The sequence below is a fragment of the Ovis aries genome, chromosome 7 (genome assembly GCF_016772045.2).
Source record: "Ovis aries strain OAR_USU_Benz2616 breed Rambouillet chromosome 7, ARS-UI_Ramb_v3.0, whole genome shotgun sequence".
Lineage (NCBI taxonomy): Eukaryota > Metazoa > Chordata > Mammalia > Artiodactyla > Bovidae > Ovis > Ovis aries.
This window is the reverse complement of record NC_056060.1, coordinates 87,201,074-87,228,120: the sequence shown is the minus strand read 5'-3', so window position 1 is coordinate 87,228,120 and position 27,047 is coordinate 87,201,074. Positions and strand designations below refer to the sequence as shown.

General features: G+C 53.3%; 1 protein-coding gene across 2 annotated transcripts in view; it reads right to left on the bottom strand.

The window, feature by feature from the left end:
- Positions 1-2,569: 2,569 nt before the first annotated feature.
- ADCK1 (aarF domain containing kinase 1) overlaps positions 2,570-27,047 on the bottom strand; it is a 137,445-nt gene continuing 112,967 nt past the window's right edge. For both annotated transcript variants that reach the window (XM_004010823.5, XM_027972086.2), the window contains 5 exons: positions 26,553-26,669; positions 11,357-11,506; positions 9,715-9,912; positions 5,466-5,659; positions 2,570-3,986 (listed from right to left, as the gene is read on the bottom strand). In XM_004010823.5, coding sequence (XP_004010872.1) covers positions 3,815-3,986; positions 5,466-5,659; positions 9,715-9,912; positions 11,357-11,506; positions 26,553-26,669 — 831 coding nt within the window. In that variant the 3' untranslated portion in view covers positions 2,570-3,814. The remainder of the gene's footprint in view (positions 3,987-5,465; positions 5,660-9,714; positions 9,913-11,356; positions 11,507-26,552; positions 26,670-27,047) is intronic.

Below are 27,047 nucleotides of genomic sequence, written 5' to 3'. Positions count from 1 at the left end.
TAAATACACAGGTTTCAACATCCCTGAAAATAGCGAAGTAACCTCAGAGTCTAACTTTCGCATGCTTATTGAGCACCTACTGCAAATAGAGATATTACTTTGCCAACAAAGGTCCGTCTAGTCAAATCTGTGGTTTTTCCAGCAGTCATGTATGGATGTGAGAGCTGGACCATAAAGAAAGCTGAGCGCCGAAGAATTGATGCTTTTTAACTGTGGTGTTGGAGAAGACTCTTGAGAGTCCCTTGGACTGCAAGGAGATCCAAACAGTCCATCCTAAAGGAAATCAGTCCCGGGTGTTCACTGGAAGGACTGAAGCTGAAGCTGAAACTCCAATACTTTGGCCACCTGATGTGAAGAACTGACTCACTAGAAAAGACCCTGATGCTGGGAAAGATTGACGGCGGGAGGAGAAGGGGACAGCAGAGGAGGAGATGGTTGGATGGCATCACTGACTCGATGGACATGAGTTTGAGTAAGCTCTGGGAGCTGGTGATGGACAGAGAGGCCTGGCGTGCTGCAGTCCATGGGGTCACAAAGAGTTGGACACAACTAAACAACTGAACTGAACTACAGACCAGGACATCTGCACTTCCTATGAGCTGGGCAGATATTTGAGAAGCCAAATGGGCAGTGAGTTGGAATTCTCCTCCTGGGGACGAGAAGAGGGGAGGGGAACTATAGCCATGTTGCCCAAATCAGAGAAGCCAACACCTATATAGGACTAGGATCCAAGGGTTAAAAGAAAAAGCACCCTTCAGAGTAAGCTGGTGCTGACTTCCTGACACATCGCCACTGCTGGGGGAAGAAACTCACAGGATTTTACTCGAAGCGCCAAAACCCAATCAACGTATGCCAAGTTCCGCAGGACAGAGAAGGGAGCGGGGCAGGGATCTGGCATAAGAGCTCACACGGGTGCTCTCTGAACTGCAGAACAGAGATGATGGGAGCTCCTAGAGCTCTCCTTCCAGACACAGCTCCACCTGGAGGAGGAGAAGGTACAGGCCAGCCGTCAGCTGATAAAGATGCACCTCAGGCCAAGTACACAGGACGAGATGACACCAGAGCTATATTTACATGATGAAGAACCTGTCTGGTCTTCGTCCCTTGGTTGCTCCTGGAAGATGACCTCTCAATCCCTGGACCTTCTTTCTTTCTTCATTTGGCTGTACTGGGTCTTGGTTGCAACATGTGGACCTTCAGTTGTGGAACTAGTTCCCTGACCAGGAAATGAACCCAGGCCCCTGGGAGCCTGGAATCTTAGCCACTGGACCACCAGGGAAGTCCCAATCCTTGGACTTTCTTAGTGATGGGGGATGGCGGTGTGGAGGGAAGAGGGTCTGGAGATTTTATTCAATCACCTAGTTAATGATTCAATCAATTGTGCTAATACAATGAAACCCTGATAAAAACTGTGGACACTGAAGCTCAGTGATGAGTCTCTGTGCCTAGAGAGTCCTTCCATGGCAAGAACACAGAAGCTCCGCACACAGAACCCCCTAGACCTCACCCTGAGTGTCTCTTCATTTGCCTGGTCTCAAGTGAAGTGACTTCCTGAGCTCTGTGAGTCATTCTAGCAAATTATCAAATCTGGGGGGTAGGGGCTGGTGGGAACCCCCAAATTTGTAGTCAGTTGGTCAAAAGTACACATGGCCTGGGGACCCCAAGCCTGCAGCAAGTATCTGAAGTGAGGGCAGGCTCACAGGAAAACTGCATCCTTAAGGGAAGAGAGGCTGCACTCTCTCCGGGTCGTCCACATCAGAATCGCACTGCAGCATCACAGGGGTGCAGGACAACCCTGTCTTAGGCCTGAGGAACATGTAGGACTCGGTCTGAATTTTCCAGGGCTTTTGGTCTCTTTTACCCAACCATGCCCCCAAATCCATTGAAAATCCAACTTCCTCTGAAGTCAGTGTTAGAGTCACGATTCAGGCGCATATGACTGCCCAAGGAGCAGGTGTAAGTCACACGGCCAGCACCGTGGAATAAACAGCAAAGCAGGGACCCTCATCCAGCAACTGTGCGACTTCACGCAAATGACTAAATCTCTCTGAGCCTCGAGAGTTCCCATCTCCGTGAGATGAGGCTAATGACCCTTCGCCCTCATAGAACTGATTAGACAAATGAATGACGCAACTTATTTACCAAGAGCCCAGCATATTCTCTCACACGTGGAAGGCACTCACACATCAAGCCCTCTATTTTCAAACTGCCCTGTACCCCAAACTGTCTCGGCCTCTCTGCTCTCTCTGGATAACTGTTCTGGCAACATGCTGATGTTTCAGATCCCAAGGCAGCAGGAAGCCAACCATTAAACCAAAAGTGAAAAGCAAGTAACCATTACCTTGAACAAAAAGGACATTTATATTTACTTCAGTGGCTATAAAAGACACCATAAAATATAATATGCAGCATGCATCCTCATGATTCATAGCAGATCTTGCAAATTATTCTCTCAGGTCCCTGGGTGCATCCAACTGGTCACTGAGAACAATTAATTCAAAGGGATGGCGAACCATCTCTGGTCAGTGAAAACTCTGCTTGTTGTATTATGAATAAAGAGAACAGAAAATGAGATTCAAATTTAGGATTTTTTTTTCCTACCCTCATGAATGAGGTAAAGTAAGATCAGAGAGATTCAGACACAATTACCGTGAGCCTGGGTGCTCAGTGAGAGCTGGGACCTGCAGCATCTGGGGTCACAGGGATCTGGAGACTACAGACACAGGAGTTAGAGCAGGCGTTTGCAGCTATCCCCAAAACTGGAGCGGATGATCGGGGCAGCGGGGGAAGGGGGCAGGCTGGCAGCACGCAACAAGGTAGAAGCAGCATCTAGCAGGTAACCGGCAGGTTTCAGAGCAGAAGCCCAGCCACATGACTGAGGTTTAGACAACAGTCTCAGGAATGAGGGTATCGAATGATGAATCTGAGGGCTAAGCCAGGAGCCAATCAACAGAACAAGGGAGGTGCCGGGTCACAAGGAATGAGGGGAGAACCCAGGGGAAGCAAGGTCAGAGGCTTCTGCTGAGCCTCTGAGTTCTTGGCCTTCAGCTTCATAACAGGGGAAACCAAGATCTGTCTTAGAAAGGAAGAGAAATATACAAGAATCAGAAAGCAGACGTACAGTGGAAGGCTGGAAGGATTTCAGGGACAAGAAGTCAAGCAGATCACAATGGCAGGTGGCATCCGCGGCCACTCCTACCTCGTGGCCTGAGTAGACTCATTCCCAACCTGGAATAAATGGCCTGCTGACCACACTCTTGCCCTGAAGCCCCAAAGTGGTTTTTATTGAATCACAGTACATAAAGTCACCAAAAGGGCTCACCACAACAGCTGTGAACTCACAGCTGCAACAGAACCTGGCTTGGGGGCCAAGCCACCCCAGGAAGGTTGGCACCTCTGGGGAGGGATGGCACAAAGAAAGAAAACTCTTCTCCAGCAGTTCAGGGACCACACCCCTCTGCAGCAAAACCAAACGTCTGGCGAGTTAAATGTGCCCTCGGTGGGCTCCGTAGTCCATCTTGACCACAAGAAAGGTGAACAGAAGCAGGTGGGGCAGGTACCCAACCCAAAGGCAAAGACGGGGAACGGGAAAGCAGACCGCGAGCCTTCCCTGGAATGGCCAGAAACCTTCCCGAGATGCGGCCTGGGGCCCCGAGACGCGGGCTTCACTGGAGAGGACTTCCAGAGGCGGAGCATGACAGTGCCATAGACAGGGATCGCGGAGCTCCACGCGGCAGAAACGGGGCAAGCAGGTGGAGACACGACGGAAGAGTGAGGGGTGAAGAGAAGAGTGGGCAGCGGGCACCGCGACCACTCAGTGGGAAGCAGGGAGCAGCCAGCAGAGCAGAGCCCAGACCCAGCCGGTGAGCCTCAGCCCCTTCACGTGCAGAACGAGCTCGTGAAGGTTGATCTTCCATAAGCTGAAGGACTCCCTGAGAGAGATCCGGGCCCTTCTGAAGAGTGAACGGGTCTTCTGCTTCTTGTGCCTGCAGGAGGGGCGTGAAAGGAGAGAAGAAATGCAGCGTTGAGACGCACAGCATCACTTAGAGAAACGGAAGGTGGTGGCTCTGCCAACTCACCACTCCGCCTCCCCCAGGACACACGGCTCCAGGTCACGTGATCAGACCACTGTCCAATCCGGGACCAGAGGAACTCAGCTAGTCTACAGGCGTTTTCCAGGCAAGTGAGGTAAGTAAGAGCAGGTGTTGCACACCTCATCAAAGGCCTGGAGGACCCATTGTGTATCACGTTCCAAAGTTTCTCTTTTTTCAAAAGCAGAGTTAACATTCATCAAGTCAGAATCCCCCAGTCTCAAATGAAAGAGCTCTCCCAAACTTTCTGAGGCTAAGAATCACCAGGAAACCTAGTCAAGGTGGTCCTGGGAGGCTGAGGCCATGACGGATTCCACCCAGCTCGAGGCCTTCTGCACCAACAAAAGGACATGATGGAAACTAGTGTTTATGAGGATCACCTATTTAAGACTTTCGTTTGCCTTTTTTTTAGCCATACCACACAGCTTGCAGGACCTTAGTTCCCCAATCAGGGACTGAATCTAGGCCCCAGCAGTGAAAGCACCAAGTCCTAACCACTGAGCCGCCAGAGAACTTCCAAGACTTCGTTTCCGGAACCTCAGAGGAAGAATGGATCGTGTTCAGCCCTTCCCTAGGCAGTGTATTTTGCTGTAACTCAGTATTTGATAGCAGGTGCATGATGCATGGGTCAACACTGCCGTCACCCATTTACCAGAGTGACCCACTCGCAGCCTAGGATGGATGGATGACTCGGAGCTGACCAGTCCAGGCCTCCCCTCTTGGGTGAGCACACTCAGCCAGAGCATGGGCCTTCCCATGTATGTGCTACCATCCAGTAGAAGAGCCTGGGATCCTCATTCCTCTACTCCTGCCTCCCTGGGGAAGCACCACTCCCTTCCTCATCAACACCTCCCAGATGCTGAGGCATCTGAAAAGACCTGAGATCCCGAGAGAGCCGGCTAGTGACACGTTTCCTGAGTCACAGCCACACTCGCAGGGAAAAGGACACTGGCCTTGCTGCCTGGCGGGTGCTGGGGACACAGTCCCAGGACCAGGCACGGATGAGATATGAGCCAGGCCATCCTGATCCCAAGCCTGGGGACTCTTGGGTGGGACTGAGACTGTCAGAAAATGCTGCAGACTTTACTGAGCGTAAGGGTCATGAGGAAAGCTTGCCCAGGAAGGTGAGTTCCCAGAACCCACAGCTTTAACCAGCAGAGGTGGCTCTCTTGGACCACCTTAAACATAACCCCAAGGTGTCAGCCAGTTTCCTGGAGCTGGTTTCTGCCCCTAACTTCCTGCAGGGAGAGCTGGAGACTGGGGAGCTCAGGCCAGGCCCTGGGGGCTGGGGGAGAAAGCGGGGGTGTGCCGACCCCTGGGGTGGATCAGGAAGCTGGGGTCAGGTGGAAGGGGGAGGCCGGAGCCCACACTCACGCGGCCAGTGCTTTGATACAGCATCGCGACATGTTGAGGAAAGAGCTGGCGCTGGCGCGGGTGCCCAGGGCGGCCTCGATGCCCCGCAGCAGGTCGTTGGTCTTGAAGATGAGCAGCATCTGGCGCGGCACGCGGTTGAGGAGCTGGCTGATCTGGGGGAGGTAGTTGGCCGCGTGGTTGCGGATCTCTGAGTCCTGAACAGAAAGAGGCGGCCTGAGTGGGGCGGGGGGCCTGGGGCGGCAGCAGGCGTCCAGGCTGCCAGCGATAGGAAAGGGCTGTGGGGAGGCTCCGGGAGGGAGGGTCTACCACAGTGGCCTCAGCAGTGCTAGGAACCTTCCCGGGTAAAAAGCTCAGCCCAAGCGGTGGTGTAGCCAGACGAACCTGGACAGGAAGTCTTCCCCAACTTCCAGCCCAGCACTGGACACAGCATCAGTGCCCGTCAATGAGGGGAGGAGGGGGAAACAGGCCTCATTTCTACTGCCTCTGCCGTCCTGGCTCCTTGCAGCCGAGGTCACCAATACCCATCCCCCAAGGCCCCAGGCCAGTACCGATGAGGCAGGGAGTCTACCTCCCCACCAACCATTTCATGGGTCCTGCCTCTCAGCCTAGGGGTCCACCTTTGTGTTATTCTCCAAGGCTCTGCACTGGCCACCAATTTTCAGGCCAGGTCGGGAAGGACTCTTGCAAGCTGGTACTGGCTGAGTCACCAGTACTGGCTGAGGTCCCTGTTGCTCCAGCCAAACCCAGGCTGGTGCAGTCGAGACCTCTGAGCTCCTGACCCCAAACCCAAACCCAAAGTCCTGCCCCACACTCTGCCTGACCCTGAGCCCCACCAGACCTGTTCGTACAGCCACAGCCCATTACTGTCCTCCAGGCTGGAGCCAGCGTCAGCCCGCCCACGCCCAAGGTCCTCAGGACCTCGGAGGAGGATTCAGGGATAGCCCTTGCCCCATCCTGGTGGGTAATTTTCAGGGCTGGTTTCCCAGCCTTCCCCTTCCCTGAGCTCATGTGGTTCTGGGCAGATAACTGCCTCCAGCCAGAGTCCTGAGTATAGAGCGAGGCTCTGATCCCGTCTCAGTCTCCAGGGAAGCAATGATGGCGATAGTGATGACAAGAATCCACGTGTACTGAGCATCACTAAGGAACCCGCGCACTCTGACATGCCTTGCATGCATTAACTCATCTCAGCCTCACAACAACCCTATTAGGTGAACGTATATTCCCATTTGAGAGGAGGAAGCTGAGGCATTGAGAAGTAAAATAACCTCCCCAAGGTCCACAGCTAGTGAGACAGGAGTCAAACCCTGGTCAGTCAGCTCCCAAGCCTGCACCCTCATCAGCAGGCTACACTGCCTGTCATCTCACAGAGTGCTGTGTGGCCCAGGGTCCTCCCCTAAAACCCGGGCATGCTGTGCCTGCCTCCCAGCAGAACCTCGAGGGTCCCCAGAGGCAAGGTGTTGGGGGGCCTACGGGGCTGGGTGAAGTCACACCAGGGCCCAGAGGTGCTGGCCAGCACTTCGCCCCGAAGCTGCCCTCTGCAGCAGGAGCAGGACTCTAGGCCCTTTCAGGCACGCGGGTGCACCGCCAACAATTGCCTCGCTGTGAAACCTGAAATGTCCCCCAGGCAGGAGCTATCAGATTAGAACATCTCAGCATGAAGCCAGGCGCCAAGAGCTTGTCTGCCTCCCCACCTTCCGTCCCCGGCTGCTTGCAGGGGCTAAGGCCAGATTAAGGCCCCACTCACCACAGAGGCCCCTCTAAGCAAGGTGGGACTGGCCTGGCCACAGCCCCTCTGGACTCAAAAGGAAGCCCCTGAGTCCACCCAGGCAACCCTAAGGGGCTACTTCTCAGAGCAGCACAGTCTTCAAGCTTGGCTCCTGCTGGATGCCTACCTGATTGCAAAGATAAAATTCTAACTTAGTTAATATCAACAGGTATCATTCACCAAGCACCTACTGAGTGCCATGCGATCTTTTCCATCTCTGTGTTTTTAATCCCATCTATAGGCTGTGTGCACACTAAGTTGCTTCAGTCATGTCCATTTCTGTGAGAACCCATGAACTGTAGCTCTCCAGGCTCCTCTGTCCATGGGATTTTCCAGATAAGAATACTGGAGTGGGTTGCCATTTCCTACTCAAGGGGATATTGCCAACCCAGGGACCGAATCCGGGTCTCCTGCGTCTCCTGCATTGCAGGCAGATTCTTTATGGCTGAGCCATCAGGGAATCCCGTAAGACCTGGCACAGCCAAAAGAAAAGAAATAAAAAGCAAACAAACAGAATGCATCTTGGCTCCATCCACTTCTCTCCACCTCCACTGCTGTTAGCAGTCTCAGCCCCAAGGTCTTTCCACCTGCCTCAGCCCCACGGCTCATCTTGCCCCACTCCAGAGACTTAACAGAGTGAGTCTGAGCATATCTATCTCCTGCTCACAAGCTGTCAAAGGCTTTGCTTTGTCCTGAGAAAGAATCTGAACTGCTCCTTGCGTGATGTTCTCCCAGTCCAGCTGCCATACGCATCTCAGCCCAGCATGCCCCTCACTGACTCGAGACTCCCCAGCCTGCCCCCTTAGGCCTCCCTTTACCTGGCTGCTTTCTCCAAGTCCCTCCTCTGGCTGACGCCTTTCTTTCTTTTATCCATCTGGCTGCACCAGGTCTCAGTGGCCGCACACGGGCTCTTGGTTTCAGTATGGGAGATCTCGTTCCTTGACCAGGGATGGAACCTGGGCCCCCTGCATTGGGAGTGTGGAATCTTAACCACTGGACCACCAAGGCAGTCCCTGGTGCCCTTCTCATCCTTCAGGCCTCAGCTTATATGTCGACTCCCCAGCGATGTCTCTATAGCGGCCCCCCACCCCACATCACTGCCGCGCTGCTGGTCTCTCCCTGGCACCTCTAACCTGCGATCACTCCATTAACCTGTTGGTTCACTTGTTTACCATCTGTCTCCCTCTGTCACAGTGACAACTATATGGAAGGCCTGCCTGTTCATCACTGGGGTCCACAGGCACTCAGTCCAGCTTCCAGCAACAAAAAAACTTTTGTTCCATGAACAAATTTCAGAGACTATGAGGAGGCCCTCTGCATGGGTTATCAAGCAGAATCATCCCCTCTGTGCAGCAAAGGAGGGAGAGGGTTTCTCTTCTTCTGAGACGATGCGCTGAAAGCTTCGTGAGCCTGGGGCAACCGGCGGTCATCTTTGCCACCAAGTTTGCTGGGAAATGATGGCAACTTAGTGGAAAGCGGAGCCAAGAGACGGCAAGACGTGGCCTGCTGGGGGACGTCGCTGGAGACTCTGGACCCAGCCATTGCTAAAGCCCCCACCCCAAGGCAGCTCATGGGGGAGGACTCTGAGGCTCAGAGAGGTGATGAGAACCCTCCAAGGGCAGGCCACCAGGAGAAGCAGGGGCCGGAATCAGAGCCCAGGGCCCTCCACCGCACAAGCAGAATCCAGTCCCTCACAGCAAGCGTGAGCCCCTCCCCACATGGACACGAGCCAAGTCTGCACAGGCCTGCCAGCTGACAGCCTAGGAAGATGGGAGGCGATTCCATGAGGAACTGAGACGCCTGGGCGGGAGCTCACCCCGAGCGAGGAATAGTGAGCCCCACATCCGGCCCTGCTGTGGGGCAGAGATGCGGACGCATACAGAGAAGGGTGCTGCTAGGGCAGGCCTCGCCCTGGCCCCAGGGACTCTGGAGCCCTGGGGACTCTCGTCTAGAGCCTGTTCCACCACAAACTCCATAGGATAATGGCACAGAAGCAAGCCTTTGAGCATGGCATGAGGAACTGAAGCCCCCTCCCCACAGGGCGCCCTAGATGAACCCCACAATGGGAGACAGTGCCCAGCAGGAGACAGTGGGCAGTGCCAGATTCACTTAAGAGTCAGGTCTCTGGGGGATGCCCAGAAGTCCTGCGGGGGAATGTGGCGGAATGCTGAAGTCTTTAGAGGGCAGGTTGGAGTGAATGTCACAGGGCCCGGACTATACAGTCAACATGACCTACTTAATCCTCCAGGTTGACAAGGCTGGAAGGGGGACACAGAGGCACGCCGCTCCCTGTCCCCTGCTCCCCGCAGAGACACTATTTCTCCCACCCCCCGCTCCTCGGGGAGGACCTCTCTAATTCTACCCAACTCCAACCCCACTGCCCACCAGAGTGCTCTCAGACCCTGGGTTGGCACGGCTCCACCCTCGGCCCTGCCCCGTTGCCTCCTTGGGGACAGGGCAGGACCAGGACCAGGGGGCACCCACCTCTGTGGCGGTGACGGGAGTCTGGCCGATGCCCCTGTTGACTGCGTCCCAGGACCGGGCTGTCAGCATGCAGGCAAACAGGGGGTAGAGGTCGCCGGCTCCCAGGCGCTGGCCGTACTTCCTCACGCCCTGCATGTCGGTCCAGATCAGTGACTGCCAGAGGCGGCAGTAGTCCAGGCGGAACTCTTCGGTGAGTGCCTACAGCGGGGGCAGTGTGGCAGGTTGGGGGCCTCCTCCCCTACCATGAAAGACCTCGTCCCCACCTGGTGTGACCGCCGTGAGCAGGGGCGGGGGAGACCGTGACACCTGCCCAACGTCCGTTTCCCCCTTCCATAGTCAGCCATCCTTGAAGATCCAAGCACAAAGCTACTATTGGGTCAGCCTTGGTCCTGGAGAGTGTTAGAGACTACCACCGGCCCACCAAAATCTACACTCCCCTCTTCTTCCCACGTACAGGCTACCACTGGGCCTTCCTCCTTTTTAGATGTAGCCCTCTGCCTGAGCGCTGACTGATGGGATGTGTCAGAAGCTCGACTTCCAGACCTGGTCCGTGAAAAGGTTCCCAGGCATGTTCCTCTGAGCCCTCACCCTGCTCCTGGGGGCTGTGGGCGAGACCCTCAAAGAGAAGCCGGGAGGTGCAGCGTCGGTCAGCCCCTGCCTGCGGGCTCCTCCATGCACCTCGGACTGGTGTACGAGCAGGCCATGAGACGTCTGTTGTGTCTGGGCCATCACTTATTTAGGGGCTGTGTCCGCCCAAAACTAACATGCCCAGCATCACTGAGCCTTTCAAAGGAATCCCAGGTTTGGGGATGTGCGTGCGATCAGAGCTCTGAACGGAGGAGCGAGAGACCAGCAGGGAAACCTCACCAGGACCATCGGCTTCATGGAGTCAAACCAGGACCTGGGATGGGCAGGGAACTTCTCAACTTCCGGCAGCAACACACGGCTCACTGGCACCAGCTCTCTGTCCCCAGTTCCAGAGGATGGAGTCAGGGTCATCCAACCCCTGTGAGTTTCCCACCCCTCCACACTTCCCCACTAAACATGACCTTCTCACTGGAGCTGAGTGACCCTGCCCTCTGCCGCATCTAAGCTCATCTGAGAGCAGCTCACCTCTCAGGGTCTGGCTGGCTGGCCTGGGTTTCCCTGGGGAAAAGGGATTTTCTTTTCTTTTTTTTTTTTTCGCAGTTGACAAAGTCAATTCACACATCCAGGTACAATCTCATCAACCCCTCAAAGCTGCCTCTAAACAAGGTATTATCATTCTCACTCTCTTGTTGGTGTTCAATCTCTTAGTCATGTCTGACTCTTTGTGACCCCATGGACTGCAGCACACCAGGCTTCCCTGTCCATCACCATCTCCCGGAATTTGCTCAAACTCATGTCCATTGAGTCAGTGATGCCATCCAACCATCTCGTCCTCTGTCACCCCCTTCTCCAAAGGAAGCTGGGACTCGGAGAGCTTGGAGAGCTCACGTGAGCGTGACTTCCACAAAATGATGGCCCTAGGGGTTAGGGCAGCACCCTCTCCAGCTACCTTGCCATCTGATCCCATTTCTGTGGTGGACAGGGGAGTTCAGAGGGCTCTGAACCAGGCAGGAGCAGAGCCTGGGGCTGGCCGGTGGGGAAAGGGCCCTCCTACCTGGTACAGCCCATGGTCCAACAGGACAATCTCCACCTTTCCCGTATCTGGCTGCTTCCGCACCAGCACGTTGCCCGGGTGGGGGTCACAGTGCACGAAACCGTTGACAAAGATCATCTCGCTGTACATCCTGCCCAGGTGGCGTGAGATCTGAAAGAGAAGGGAGCCAGGTGGGAGCTGCACTGGGTTACCACCTGCCTCAGAGACTTCTACGCTGGCTGCTCAGGCTGGCCACCTTCAAGAGGAAGGCCTGAGCGATCACAGTGGAAGTGATGGCTTGAGACCCTGTAGTCCTTGAGTTGACAAGAGAAGCTGATCGCTAATCCGGCTTCTCCTAACTTTAGCTCCACGTTCGATTCAGCTGGAACTCATCCAGGCATCTGTAGTTTTCTAAGCATCCAAGGTGATTTTAATGGATGACAAGACAGGAGAACCGCTGCTTCTAGGTTTCCTAAAGGCTGTAACACCCACCTCTCCACACTTCCCCGTTTTTTTGTGTTTTTTCCTTCTCTCTTATCAGTCCCTCTTCACTTCCCGCCACCCCCCCAAAAGCTGAATGCGGGTTGGAAAGCTGGGTTGAGGGTAGGGATCATTCTCTCTGCCCCTCCTCCAAGGCCGGGGCTGCTGAGCACCAGGGACAGGTGGCCCCAGCATCTCCAGGTCAGCACCAGGGGCACCTGGAGTCACATGCCCACCTCCCCTCTCCCTTCAGGCCCCTTTCCCTACTCCCCTCCCCACCAGAGCCCAATGCTAATCTGATTTATGATGTCTGCACAGAAGAAATGACACTGGAGAGGCCATTTAAATCATCCTGTCACTGCCGCTCTCCCTGGCCAGGCAGCCTCCTTATCTCTATTCCCTTTTTATTAAAGCTAAAAGCCTTTTTCCAGCTAGGGAACAGCTGCTGAAGAGAGGCAGACCCGGCCCCACAGATGGTCTGTTGATGGGTTTCCAGGGGACAAAGGGATGCTCGTCCCAGGAAGCTGGTGTCCCGAGGGCACACGCTGCCCTCAGTATCCCTCAGCCTCGCCTGGACCCCACGAGCACTAACAAATATATCGCAACCAGAGGGGAGGAAAGGCCCCCAGGGTACGGAACACAGGACTAGGGTCTTAAGATAAAGACTCAAGTCCTTTCCTTGGCCTGCATGTGTGTGTTCAGTCATTTAGTCGTGTCCAACTCTTTGCAACCCCTGGACTGTTTAGCCCATCAGGCGCCTCTGTTCACGGGACTTCCTGGCAAGGATACTGGAGTGGGTTGCCATTTCCTCCTCCAGGGGATCTTCCCAACCCAGTGATCGAACCCACACCTCCTGCATTCTCTGCATTGGTTCCTTGGCCTGCAAAGTCTGCTTTGGCCAGGCCCAGCCTCCCTCCCTGGTCTCAATCTTGTACCACTGACATTCCAGCCATGATTGATCTCTTTCTCTTCTCGGATAATCCCTGTGCCTTCCTACCTCTGGTCCTTTGCACATGATGCTTGTTCCAGGAGCATCATTCCATTTCCCCTTCACCTGGTGCACTCCTCTCTTCCTTCCCATCCCAGCTGAGCATCATTTCCCTGGGGACGGCTTCCCTGACCTCCTAGATTAAACGAGGTTCTCCTGCCATACACTCATAGGATGCTGCAGACTGTTCCTTTTCCTTTTTTTTTTTTAAACAGTGCTGCTTTTTGTTTTAAGCTTTATTTATTCATTTTTGATGGGGCTGGGTCTTCGTTGCTGTGCGGGGTTTTCTCTAGTTGCAGCAAGCAAGGGCTCCTCTCTAGCGTAGCTCTCACCTGTGGTGTGCAGGCCTCTCATTGTCCTGGGCTCTCTTTCTCGGGGGCACAGGCTCTAGGGCACGCAGGCTTCAGCACTTGGGGCACAGGGGCTCAGGAGTTACGGCTCCTGGGCTCTAGAGCACATGCTCAACGGTTGTGGTGCACGGGCTTAGCTGCTCTGCGGCATGCGGGATCTTCCTGGACCAGAGATCAAACCTGTGTCTCCTGCACTGGCAGGCAGGTTCCTTACCAGGAAGCCATGAGGGAAGGCCTGTAGTTTTTCTTTTTTTTTAATCACTAGCACACTCTTTGTGTTCTTATTTGATTAACAACCATCTAGCCCACTGTTGTAAGCTCCTATGATGACTGGAACTGATTATTTTGTTACATAGTTTCATTGAGGTCTAAGTTCCATATCATAGACTGGCTCTGTTATCCATCCCCTTGCCTGTAAACAGGCCAAACATGTGAATACAAGACTCTGCCTTCAACATGAGTGAGACCCTGGTCTCTCCACGTTTCTCTGAGATGCCACAGTTCTCACCTCTGATGCTTATCCTAACCCCATTAGTCTCCTTTGAATCCCAATCCATGATAATTGGCCTCAAATTCAATCATCAGGAATAATTCTACTTTAGAAACCATAGTTGTCATCCTTATTAAAGGGCCCTAAAACTAAGCACAACTGTTATCTCCATTTCGCAGATTAGGAACTGAGATTCGTGAGAGGTTTACCTTACCCAGAGCTACCTGGCTGGAAAGAAGCAAAGCCAGGATTCAAACCAGGTGAGACCTAGGCTTCTAGGAACCGATATTCTATACCAGTTCACAAGGACGTCTGCCCTTCTCAATTGAACTTCGTGACCTTAAACAAGTTAGTCAAACTGTCAGCTTCAGTAACATGGAAATAACAATAGTGCCTCTCTCACAGATGACAGTCGGGTAAACGACAGCATCGTGGTGCTTGGAACCCAGCGTGACGCCGGCTAATGCCCCTGATTCCTCATAATGCTCCCGGAGGGGCCAAAGACTAGGTTTCAATGTACCTGTTTGTTTTTTAAGAAGTTAGTTTATTTACTTATTTATCTCTGGCTGCATCAGTTCTGAGCTGTGGCATGCAGGTTCCAGGGCGTGTGGGCTCAGTAGCTGGGGTGTGTGGACTCAGTTGCTCTGCAGCACACGGAATCTCAGTTCCCCGACCAGGGACTGAACCTGAGCTCCCTGCGTTGGAGAGCAGAATCTCAATCAATCACCAGGGAAGTCCCTACTTGCGCCTTTTAAAGGAATGATGGAACGAGGGTTAGAGAGGCTCCAACTGTGCCACCAGGGCCCTGCTACCACGCTCTCCAGCTCCTGTCATTTCTCCTGGGGGGAAAGGAACCCAGTACTCAGTGTCTGCTGGCATCAGGAACAGCCTTTGCCCCGTGTCAAGTCTCAGACTCCGGCTGAGATAGGGGGTGTTTCCTGGGAGAGGGAGCCCAGCCAGAGCAGGTCCCTGGATGAGCCAGCAGGTCTCTACCTCAGCACCCCCAAGAACCCCTTGTAGGGAGGCTCTTGGGAGCTCTATGGAGCCGAGCCCTGAAGGGCCATATCTGCCAAACCAATTGCATTTATTAAGTCATAATTCATTTTTATTTGTCAAGGACGCATATGAGGTCCAATCAGGGCTCCTGATCAGCCCAAGATAAGCAGGGCAGCCAGATGGAGATGACGGAATTTCAGCCCAAAGCAGAGAAATGACATTTCATTTAGTCTGAGCCGACCTGTCATGGGGAGATGTATGATCTCCTCGAAGCTTTCTGAAATATTGCTGATCGCTGTGGGCCCCCTGTTATGACATTGAGAGGTGGCCCCGTGGGGTTTGGGGACTCAGGCTGGGGAAGCCTTGGCCCATGAGAACTGAGCTGCTGCTAAGGGAGGAGGAGGAGCAAGAGGCTGCCGACTGCGGCTCAAATGCAAAGCATTAGTCACTCAGTCGTGTCCGACTCTTTGCGATCCCATGGACTGGAGCCCACCAGGCTCCTCTGCCCATGGGATGCTCCAGGCAAGAATTCTGGAGTGGGTTGCCATGCCCTCCTCCAGGGGATCTTCCTGACCCAGGAACTGAACTGGAGTCTCCTGCACTGCAGGAAGATTCTTTACCACCTGAGTCACCAGGGAAGCCCTCCCCATCCAGCTGCCCCTACCTCGTGTCTTTCCTTTTGGGGGCTGTTTCTGATGTTCATTTTAACCAGATATCACCCAGACAGACAGATGGAGAAGGCAGAGACAGGAGTGGGGTCCAGCCTGTGCCACTGGCTTCACCCTGGGGCTATCCTAGCACTGCTACTGCGGGCACAAGCAACCTGGGGGGCAAGTCACCTCCCTTCTCAGTCTGGGTCTAAGTTCCCTTAGCTGTTAAGTGGGACTAGCCCCATCTATTCTGTTTCCTCACAGAGCAACCTTGAGATTCAAGGTCAAAATGTGACTGCATAAAAGTGAAAGCACTTTACACGGTACACTATATGACACAAATATGCTTGCTTTCTATAACGAAGCGTCTTATCATTTTAAACTTGGGGGAAATATACCCATTATCACCATCAAAGAGTACTTTTCAAAAAGTTAAAAACTTAACTCTGGTACAAATATAGACTGAACATGTGTCAGAGGTTGTGAAACTCATCAATACAGGAGCCTGCAAGCAGGTGGAGCTGGTTCAAATTGAGAATTTTCAGGGACTGGGACTTTATGGGCATTTAAACAGGAATAAGAGGCTAAGATTCCAGGATTAGATACAAAACTGGTTATTGGCTGACTGGGTAATAAGGAAATCATAACCTTTGGGTTATCTTTTCCAGTGGGGAGAAGTTATTGGCATCTCTACTGGATAAGATCTACAGGTTGACATATGACTTCAGCCTAAGCCCTTAATTTTCAATAGCAGAGTCAAACAAAAGTACATTCCCTTAGATACTAAAAAATCCTCAGGTAGGCTGCTTAAACAAATGTCCAAGGATGACTTTGAAAGGACAAACTGCACACTCCCATCTCTAAATTTTGGGTAGCTTTTCCTTTTTCTGGCCACACGATGCAGCATGTAGGATCTTAGTTTCCTAGCCGGGGACTGAACCCAGGCCTCCCACACTGGGAGCACAGTCTTAACCAGTGTACCACCAGGGAAGTACCTCAGTCATCCTTCTTACCCGTCAGAGTCGCAGTGAACTGTGAACTGCCGAGAGAAGGCAGCCAGTCCCCTCCCTCCTACTCACAGAAGCACCAGGAGTCGCAGAGGAAGCCTAAGGCCATTCCTGGGCACAAAACCCTCTCTCCACCCCTTCCATATACTTAGCTCCATCTCCTCCTCAAGAACAAACAATTCTAAATAAGGCTGCGGGGAGCATGGGCGAGCAGCTGTCCTTTTCATGCGGGCTTCATTTCCTTTGGACGTATACCCAGGAGTGAAACTGCTGGACTATACGGTAGATCTATTTTCAGTGTTTTGAGGAACCTCCATATGGTTTTCCATAGCGGATGCACCAACACATCTCACCAACAGTGCACGAGGGTGCCCTTTTCTCCACCTCCTCACCAACGCCGTTATCTCTTGTCCTCTTGATGACAGCCATTCCAGCAAGTATGAGAGGATCTCTCACTGTGTGGTTTTTATTTGTATTTCCCTGACAACTAGTGGTGGTGAACACCTTCTCGTGTGCCCCTTGGCCATCTGTACATCTCCTTGGGAGAAATGTCCCTCTAAGCTCCTCTAAGGCTGCCCCTTACCCTGTTAAGGGCAGTTATTTGTGTAAAGACCAGATAACTGGTTTCCCAGTGGTAACAGCTGACACTCTGTGCAACCCACCATTTCAGGCAAGTTATCTGGACTCACAGCCGCCTCTGCAGGAGCCAGGTGAGGGGAGAGAAATACAAACAGAGGAGGCAGCTTGGTCACCTGGCCGGCAGTTAGTGAAACCAGAGTCCAATCCAGGCGGCCTGGCTACAGGGAACACAGTTCCCCTCACAAACCCCTTCTGCCTCTCCACTCATGGGAAAGCTCCTTACTGGAGGCAGAAACTGCGCCAGAAATCCTCTGTAGGTCCCCACAGCAACCAAGAAAGCATTCCATTTGGAGAAAAGAGTCACAGTGGGAAATCCAAGACTGTTTGTCTAACCAAAAATACGCTATTAACTAAAGCCATAGTACAGCTCTTTTTAGGAAAAAAAAAAAAAATCAGTGACAAGTTTTTAACGATTCCATGTAAAAAGAACATGCCACTCACATAAGTGATTTCAGTAATCACGCAACCCCTTTATGTTTCTAACAGTAGGGAGGGGGAAAAAAAAACAGTAATCTATTTTTTTTTAAAGTCTGAATAAAGAATTAAATTAGTAAATAATATCTAAATCAGAGGGTTTTTTTTTATTTTTCTCAAAACTTGAGTTGGCTGAAAGTACTTTAATTACTCTATAATTGCATGGATTAATTTATTCCAACCCCCCAAGGGAAAGTCTATGTTCTTGGGGGTGTCATGGAAGCAAGGCCAAGATCTCTGAAAGAAACAGGAGGTCGGTGTTGCAGGATATTAATAATCACACAAGTAGCCCGATATTAAGTATAAGAAGGTTAGTAATTCAAGCTCTCTTTGCCCTTCCCCTGGTGGCCGCCCAGGCTTCTAGAGGCAGAACCACAGCCTCCAGGGCCAGATAACTGCCCCGAGCATTCCACCCCCCCACCCCCCGACCCAGCCCGCCTCAATCCCACCCCTGGGATACATAAGCCTCAGTTCCTCACTGCTTCCCATTCACAGAGCGGTCAATCTTGGGCCAGCAAACACTGCGATGAAATCCTTGAGGGTGAAGACAGTGGGAACTTCTTCAGCAACACGCGCCTGGGAGATGTAGTGAGGAAGAAAGAGGAGCTGGGTTCACTGACAGGAACCTGGGGGAGTTTCTCTCATCTCGGAGCCTCCAGGAGCTCGGTGAGAGCTTCTCTAGACTTGGCTTGAACTGGGACAGTGCTTGAGAACCAGGGCGTGGAGTATCCACAGGCCAATGCGGGCTCCTGGCTAGTAAGACTCACAGGGTCACGGCTACCAGTGGGGTAGGGAATGGATCCAGGGGCCACAGCTCCAGGAAGACACAGATATAAACCTCTGACATCCCCGCATGGGCAGCAATTCACTCCGAAGAAATATGTGTCCACATCCATCCATCCTACCGAGGTCAGTATAAAAAAATGAGCAAAGAGTTTTTCCTTAAATTTCCCCCTTCTTTTGGCAAATATTTTATTGTCAGAGTTCCAACAAAATAGGCTGCACTGAGCATGGACTGTGGGCCCTGCTCCACCGGCTTCACATTTCAATCATCAAACAATCCAACACTTGTTTTTTTCAGTTGCACCACAGGGCATATGGGATCTTAGTTCCCTGACCAGGGATCAAACCTGAACCCCCTACAATGGAAGCATGGAGTGTTAACCACTGGAAGCATGAGTCTTAACCACTGGACCAGAAAAGTCCCTGATACTCTCTTGCATCCACTTCACAGCAGGCATCTGAGGCTTCCCAAGGGTGATGTGCACCCCCAAGGTGACAGAGTTCTTAAGCAGCAGAGCCAGCGTGAGAATCCAGGAAGGCCACCTCTGATGCTGTCCCCACTCATGACACCCCTGCTGTTGGGGAAATGAGTCTCCAGGAGCCCACTTGTGCACCTAGACCCCTCCAACATCCCCGAGCTTCTAACGACCTGGTGTGAGAGGTTACAGAGGGTGGGTGATGGGAGGAGATGTTTTCACTCCCGTGATTTCAGTTATTCTTGTTTAGTCGCTCAGTCATGTCTGACTCTTCTGCGACCCCAAGGACTGTAGCCCATCAGGCTCCTCTGTCCATGGTATTTCCTAGGCACGAATACTGGAGTGGGTTGCCATTTCCTTCTCCAGGGGGTCTTCCTGACCCAGGGATGAAACACACGTCTCCTGAACTGGCAGGTGGATTCTTTACCATGAGCCACCAGGGAAACCCAGTGATTTCAGTAACCAGAGTCTTTGTGCCTTTCCAGTTTCTCCTCCCTGGTCTTCTGAGTGCCTTCCACCACAGAATCAGAGAGGCCCCCAAATGGGAAATGACACTGAGCACTAAGGCAGAGTCCTGAAAAGCGTGAGCTGGGATCGGGTGACAAGAGGAAACCCCAGGCAGTATGGCTTTTAGAAACAGAATGTTCAACCAATGACCGCTGTTCAACCAATGGTCAAACCAATGTTCAGCCACCAACCCCGAGTCTGTTCAACCACTGTTCAAACCAATGTTCAACCACTACCCCCGAGTCTGCACACTCATGGACAGCAGAGGTAGGTGGACAGAAGAGAAGTAAGAAGATTATCAAAGATTCTATGGAGGAAGATGTGCCGCTATGACTAATAATGTCATGAATTATAAATTACTTTATATATATATATATATACACACACACACACACACACACACACGCACAGAACCTCACAGCCTGCAAGGCCTGCACAACCACCCCACGAAGGAAGTACTGTTATCACTACAATCATATAGATGAGAAACCCAGGGGCACCTGGCCAATAAATGGCAGAGCCATGCACACCCCCAGGGGGCCCAACTTCGAACCCTCTGCCCCGCCCGCCACACGCCCAGCCTCAGTGACACCTGCAGCCCACTCTCCCACACTCTGTCCACAGCTCTCCTATGGCACTGACATGCCAGGCCTGCGCACAGTAGGTACTCAAGAAACATCTGCTGGAAAACACATTTGAGATCTCTTCACTGCTTCTCCAGTGAGACGGGATGGAAAGACTACCGGAAAGAAGGAACATGGCAAGGGCAGTTGGAAACACGTGCAGATGGAACCCAGGCCCTGAGTGCCCTTCCTCACCAGCCCAGCTAAAACAACTTGAAAGAAGACAAAAAAGGCTGAGACCCCCCCACCCCACCCCAGTAGAGAGTAGAAGGGCCAACAATGGCAGGCAAAGCGATTAGCAAGGCTATGTTTGCAGGGGGGAGCGGACAGCCACTGAGAAACGGCTCAGCAGGCGACAGTGGGGAGCTTGCTGACAGGTGTCTCAGACCAGAGAGGCCAGCCCAGCAGGGCCCTGGCACCTCTGAGACACAGGCTGGGGGTGCAAAGTAAGAGCTAAACCTCCAGATCCCCTCCCGATCCTGATGGAAGACAAGATTTGCTCTCTGAGTGGTAAAAAGACAGACTTTGCCACACACACCACAGACCAGAGGGCCACCCTGAGGACAGAGGACCCGGCCCAATTCCACATAATGACCACTGCAGAGCACCTGGCCCTCTTTCCCCAGCAGGCTCCTGGGCCTCTGGAGTGGACAGGCTGGTGTCTCTTGCAAGCCCCTCATCTCTGCATCCAGCTCATCCTTACCGGACTGTGTAAGTCGGCCACCAGGCCTCCAGTCCCCGTCTCACCCAACCCCAGCTCCTGACTTTTTCACCTTTCTCTCGGCTAATTTCACACAAATTCAATAGGGCCTCGGCCCAGGTAGGGTCTTAAACACACACTCACTGAAATCCAATTAACCTTCGATAAAGGTCCCGCAATCAATAGTCATCCTGTGGCTTGAGGAGGCTGCATCCAGCCCGGGCAAGCGCGCTCCTACACGACCTTTATTCTTAATGAAATCAATGACAGTCACTGTCACCAGCTCTTAAAGTGACTGGCAAATATGATTACTGGGTCAGGCCCTCAGTAATATGTCGCTTCTGGGCTCAGAGCAGAGACGAACGAGGGCCCCTACAGGCTGCGAGCACCGCAAGCCCCATGCTGGGCAGAGAGCACACCTAGACAGGGCAGCCACATGTCTGGATGCTCAAAACAGCGGAGGTGACGCCTGAGGGCCCACCTGGGGCAGCCAGGGGCCCCCTGGCCCCGTGGAAGGTGGCTCCTGAAATCCAGTGAGTGTCTGAACCACCTGGAGAGTTTGTTAAAATGCTGATTCTCACAAGCCCTCCCACCCCAGATTCTGATAAGTCGGTTTGGGATGGGGCCCAGGAAACTGCATTCAGGTCTTATCTCCTGGCAAGCTAAGAGTGGCTCTTCTGTAAAGTATCCGAGCAGAACAGACCCTTAAGAGTCCAACTAACCCAACACCTCCAGTAAGCATACTGAGGCCCAGAGAAGGAAGCAATTTGTCCAAGGTCACACACCGGGCCACCGGCAGAGATGGAGCCTGAACCCAGGTCTCTGGCCTGCTAACATGGTGTTTTCTTAGCTGAGTCTATCAGGAACTGGCCACTTAGACTGGTCTTCAGGTCCTCACATAGGAGGCCCAATTGGGCTGGGGTGCTGCAGGGTGAGGAGGCCCTCTTCAAGTGGAGTGGGGATGACTAACAAGTACTGGAGGGGTATGCAGCCCTGCCCATCTCCCCTCAAGAGCAATTCCCTCCAGAGCCACTTCCTGCTGAGCCAACAGCTTGTAGCAGCCAGGATGCCACTAACTACCCTTCCCCCAGGATTGCGGCAAGATCTGCCTCTGGTCACTCCCCCCTGTGCCCTGCACCTCCCTCCCCAAGCGACACTCAGCCAGGCAGTCCTCAGCAGGGACAGTCACGCCAGGGACAGGCCCACTCCAGCCCATAGTCCTAGGGAGGCTTCAGAACCTCAGAAGTTTGTTAGAAAGTTCCAGTCACATGGAGTCTTTCATGCTACTCACAAATACACACTCACGTACACACACAAATACACATACACACCCCACTAGTCTTCCATGAGGCCTGTGGCTTTGACGTTGGTTGGGAATTAGGAAATTAACCTAATAATAGGTTAATTTCTGCACAGCAAGGCCTGTTCCTCGTCCTCTCCTAATATCACCGATGGTCAGCAGAGCACATGGCCCACCACCCACGGCCCAGTCTAAGGTTCCTGTGCAAGGATTGAATGACATCATCTCAGAACACTACCAAAGAGCCTCCCAGGTCACGTAAATCCCAGAAGCCAGGGGCAGGGGCTTAAGGGGAGAAGGAATTAAGACAGTATGGTATTATCAGAGAGACAGACCTACAGACCAACGGAAGAGAACAGAGCCTTCAGAAACGACCCGCAGCAGCTTGATGACAAAAATGCCAGGTCTAAACTATGCAGTATGGTGCCATTAACACACAGTTCAGGGAGGGAGAAGGTGCTCCCTGGTGACAGAAGTCAGCACAGTGGTGGCTCTGGGGGAGTAAGAAGGGTGTGGACTCTGAAGGGGCATGAGGGGCCTGCCGGGGGCTAGAAACAGCTTGTGTCTTTGCCCAGCTGGTGAGTACATGGGACGTCCAAATGACAACACACGAGGTGTTCCACGAAGATCTGAGACCTCATGTAAGTTACTTCCTTCCCTGAGTCTCTTGATTCTTCATTCCTAGAATGGAGACAAGACCTCCCTCCCTCCTAAGACTGTGACACAGAATGAGCACAACACCCAGAGTCAGGCAGTGGGTAAACATCAGTGGTCAAAGGAGGTAACGGACAGAAAGGGCAAGCCCCAGGGATGATGATAATAATGAAAACAGCAACAGCCATCAACTAGCTACCAATTCGGAGCTTTAGCCATGCACTAGGAAGGTGAACCTAGTCCTCTAGAAAATGGAACAATGCTTCTATGAACTTAACGTGAGCTAGAGAGAGGAGGGCTGCATTTCGATGGCGCCCTGGGAGCTGGCAAAGGTCCCGTCAGTATTCCAGTTCCTTCTCCGAGGAGTTACTGGCGTGGCTATCAGCCCGCTAGACTCAGGTTCCGGTTCCCCTGCAGCCCCGGGCAGAGATGCCTGGGAGGGGGATGGAGAAGGTGGAGGAGAAAGGACTCAGAACTCATGCCGACCTGGCTTCCGCTCCTGACTGTCCCTGCTAGTTCTGTGATGCTGGGCAATCTGTTTAACCTCTCTGAGCTTCAGCTTCTCATCTAGAAATGGGATTAATGAGATATCCTTGACAGGGCATCTGTAAGAAGTAGATTATATGTTGTCACATGTTTGGTTCATAGTAGCTGCTAATAAAAAGCAGAGACATTACTTTGTCAACAAAGGTCCATCTAGTTAAGGCTATGGTTTTCCCAGTAGTCATGTATGGATATGAGAGTTAGACTATAAAGAAAGCTGAGCGCTGAAGAATTGATGCTTTTGAACTCTGGTGTTGGAAAAGACTCTTGAGAGTCCCTTGGACTGCAACAAGATCCAACCAGTCCATCCTAAAGGAGATCAGTCCTGGGTATTCATTGGAAGGACTGCTGTTTAAGCTGAAACTCCAATACTTTAGCCACCTGATGTGAAGAGCTGACTCATTTGAAAAGACTCTGTTGCTGGGATTCAGGGAAGGAGGAGAAGGGGACTGCAGAGGATGAGATGGTTGGATGGGATCACTGACTCAATGGATATGAGTTTGGGTAAACTCTGGGAGTTGGTGATGGACAGGCCTGGCATGCTGCAGTCCATGGGGTTGCAAAGAGTCGGACACGACTGAGCGACTGAACTGAACTGAGCTGCTAATAATTATTGCTATTGTTTTCCCCAGACCACTCTGATATCAGCCTGCTGGACTTTGCACGTTCACAGAAAATAAAAACCAACACTCTACTCCAGCCCTGCCTCATAGAGGTCAACCCAGGGCATGAGGCTGGCTTAATTTGTCTGCTAATTCATAGGATGTCCACCAGAGTCTGCTCTGCACAGAATGCCGGCCTTATCTGCAAAGCTGATTCAAGAGGGTTGGAAGCGGGAGCTGTCGAGCCCAGGCCCCCAGAGGACATCACGCAGCCCCAGCTCCCACCAGCCACCTCCAGCCTTCTCCCAGGTAGCCTCACTCAGCCAGGAGCAAGCAATTACATCAGAGCACATCTCTGCGTGGACTTTGAAAATCAAAGCTGCCTCTGATTAAACACCATCACAGCTTTGGGCTCACTGGACCCCAAGAGATGAATGGATTCAGGGGTGCAGCTGACATGAGAAGCCCACTGCTGCTGGCAGGAAGTGAATTCCAGTAACCTGAAGCCCTTGGGGTCTGCCCTACTCAGCGGGCAGAGAGACCCTGCTCCCCCTTAAGACTGTTCAGGATAAATAAGAGGTGACCTCCCCTCCCCGCCCCCCTGGTTCCAAAGACTCTGTACTCAAGGGTCCTGGTGGACAAAGGACAAACAACCCCTGGCTAGAGGCAGGGATGTACCCCCATCCCAACCAACGGTGTGAGAGAAAGGCGAGCAGGTCTCACTGCACCCTCCTCTGCAGGGAGTGCTGCCCAGACACCTCCCAGCCAACGGTGAGGGCAGCAGGCGTCAGAAGCCCCGAGCTGTGCTCCTGCCGAGTGACCCCAGGAGAGCCCTTTGTCTGTCTCTGGGCTTCCGCCTATCTCTAAAGCAGAGGTCTGAACTGGAATGAGACTGTTCTCCAGGAAAGCCCAACAGGCAACTCTCAATGGCCAAGCTGCCCCCGGGTGAAGCAGGGCAGAGAGTAGGGAGGCCCCTCCAGCCTCCTCACCAGCCCAAGAGGCCCCCCCAAAGCGTTCCGGGAGCCCTGTTTCCCAAGTCGGGGGCCAAGGCCAGCTGTGGCTCACCTTTCCCAGCCATGTTCTTGGCAGCCTCTCCTTTTATGAACTTCCCTGGTGGCTCAGAGGGTAAAGCATCTGCCTGCAATACTTGAGACCTGGGTTTGATCCCTGGGTCAGGAAGATCCCCTGGAGAAGGAAATGGCAACCCACTCCAGAATTCCTGCCTGGAGAATCCCATGGACAGAGGAGCCTGGTGGGCTACAGTCCAAGGGATCGCAAAGAGTCAGACACAACTGAGCGGTTTTACTTTCACTTTTTATGAACCAAGAGGAGTCCTGGAGTCAGAGAGACGTGGGTTTCAACCCTACCTCTACGAGCTGTGTGACCTCAGGCAACGCACCCTCCTTCTCTGAATCTCTGATGCCTCATCTGCAAGACAGAGGCATGCAGGCCTCCCTTCTGAGATGTTTATGGAGGAAAGGGCCTGGCACAGGGTGTTAGGCATTTAGCAAACAGGAACAGTAAGAGGAGATACCTGATCAGGGAGAAAAGGACAAGCCCAAAGAGTGAGGACAATAATCTCGCTACCATGCTGGAGTGCTCAGCATACACCAGTGTGCTCACACACAGTGAGTGCTCACACACACACTGTTCTAAGCGCGGTGGTGCACAAACCTGTGGTCATCACGACCGTCTCACAAACGGAGCTCTCATCGTCCCTGCTGATGGAGGCCACACCGGCACCGAGGCCCAGGCGCCCAAGCTGCACACTCTCCGGCCACGTCCCCTGGCTCTTCTGCGGAGCCAAGGAGTGGCTTCGTCCTGGGCCGTCCCCCCACAGGGACCCTAGGCTCATCTTTGTGTGTTGCCCTGGAGAAAGTAGGGAAGAGCATTCACTTCCACTAGCTCTTGTTGTCCCTTGCGTTCCTTCCCGTCACCAGCCACGTGGGGCATGTCACTGCACCCCTCACCTTTCAGGGACTCCCCAGGACCTTGGGGTCATGGCTGAGGTCTGCACCATCTGCCTGCAGCCCTGCAGAACCTCGCCACTCCTCTCCTCTTCCTTGCAATACCCCTCTGCTCCCACAACTCCGCCACCCCGAGATGTGCGCGCGTGCGCACACACACACACATGCACACACAGGCACACGTCTGGCAAATCCCCACTCAGACGGCTGGAGAAGCCGACCTGGGACAGAGATGAGCACTTTTTCCATGTGGCTCCCTGGGGACGGGCTCATACCCCTCGCTGCCTGAAGGATGGTGCTAAGTTGTATGACCGACTCCAACGCTGAGTTGGGAACTCCTTAACAAAAGGAACTGTGTCTGGTTCCCCTCTGAACCCACACCCTTCGCATACAGTAGGGGCTAAACAATGATGAACTCTGGTGAAAAGGTACCCCCCTCCACCCCTACCTGTGGGACCCCCTGGCAACCAAGAAGAAGGAAATGGGGTTCAGGCCCCCTGGCCCACCAGCCAGCACTCCCTGAAGGCCAGGGGGTGGCAGGCGGGAGACAGAAGCCCCTCTGTGTTCAGCTCTAGGCTACTCGCTGGCTCTGGCTGTGTCCTTTCTGCCTGATACCTGGAGACCCAGGAAGGGCAGGGAGAGGCAGGAGGTGTGCCCAGGCCTCGCAGGACGGGAGATTAAGTCCTGAGGGTCTGCACCACTGTTCTTGGGTTTCTGCGAGCTGTGGGGCTCGGACGACACAAGACAGATGGTGATAATCCCCTATTTGGGCAGGGCCTGCGGGAGGGGCCCAGCGCGTGCCCACACCCCACTGCCCGCTGCCAAGCCCGGCTCAGGAGATGGGCGGAGGGCTGCCCTAGAGCACCTGGAAGACTGCTTCATGCTCCAGAGACTTAATAACTCTTCAGAAAAGACAGGCCCGACCTCCCCTGGACACATCTGCCCTTGCCGGGCAGCCCCCGCCTGCAGCAGAGCGAGCTCGACTCACCTCGTTGACGTCAATCTTGTTCCGCTCCATGTAGTGTCTGTCGTTGACCTGCCCGCCGTCCACAAACTCCATCAGAAGCACCCGCTTGGTGGACAGCTCCCAGTAGATGCGGGGGACCTGGAGTGGGAAAGAGCAGGTCAGGAGGGGCTGGGAGGCTGGGGGCTCTGGGCAAGGGCTACAGATAGGCACGTGCCCCAGACATCAGCTCACACACCTTCCAGGAACAGGAGGGAAGGCCCAGAGGGACCCCAGCAGAGATAGGCAGGGAAGGCAGGAGGCAGGCCGAGAAAGAAGGGCAGGCTGTTCCAGGGACCCTCCTGCTTGGGGACCAGAGAATAAGTCCCCCACCTTGCTCAGCACCTTCCAGACACAAGAAGAGCACACGCTAAAAGTGGGGCTTAGGGGGAAATACATGGAACCTCTCAGATCTGAGCCACAGTTGGGGTTAAAAGCTGTTTCTCTCTCGCAGGCTTATTTCAGGCTCCTCATGTGAAT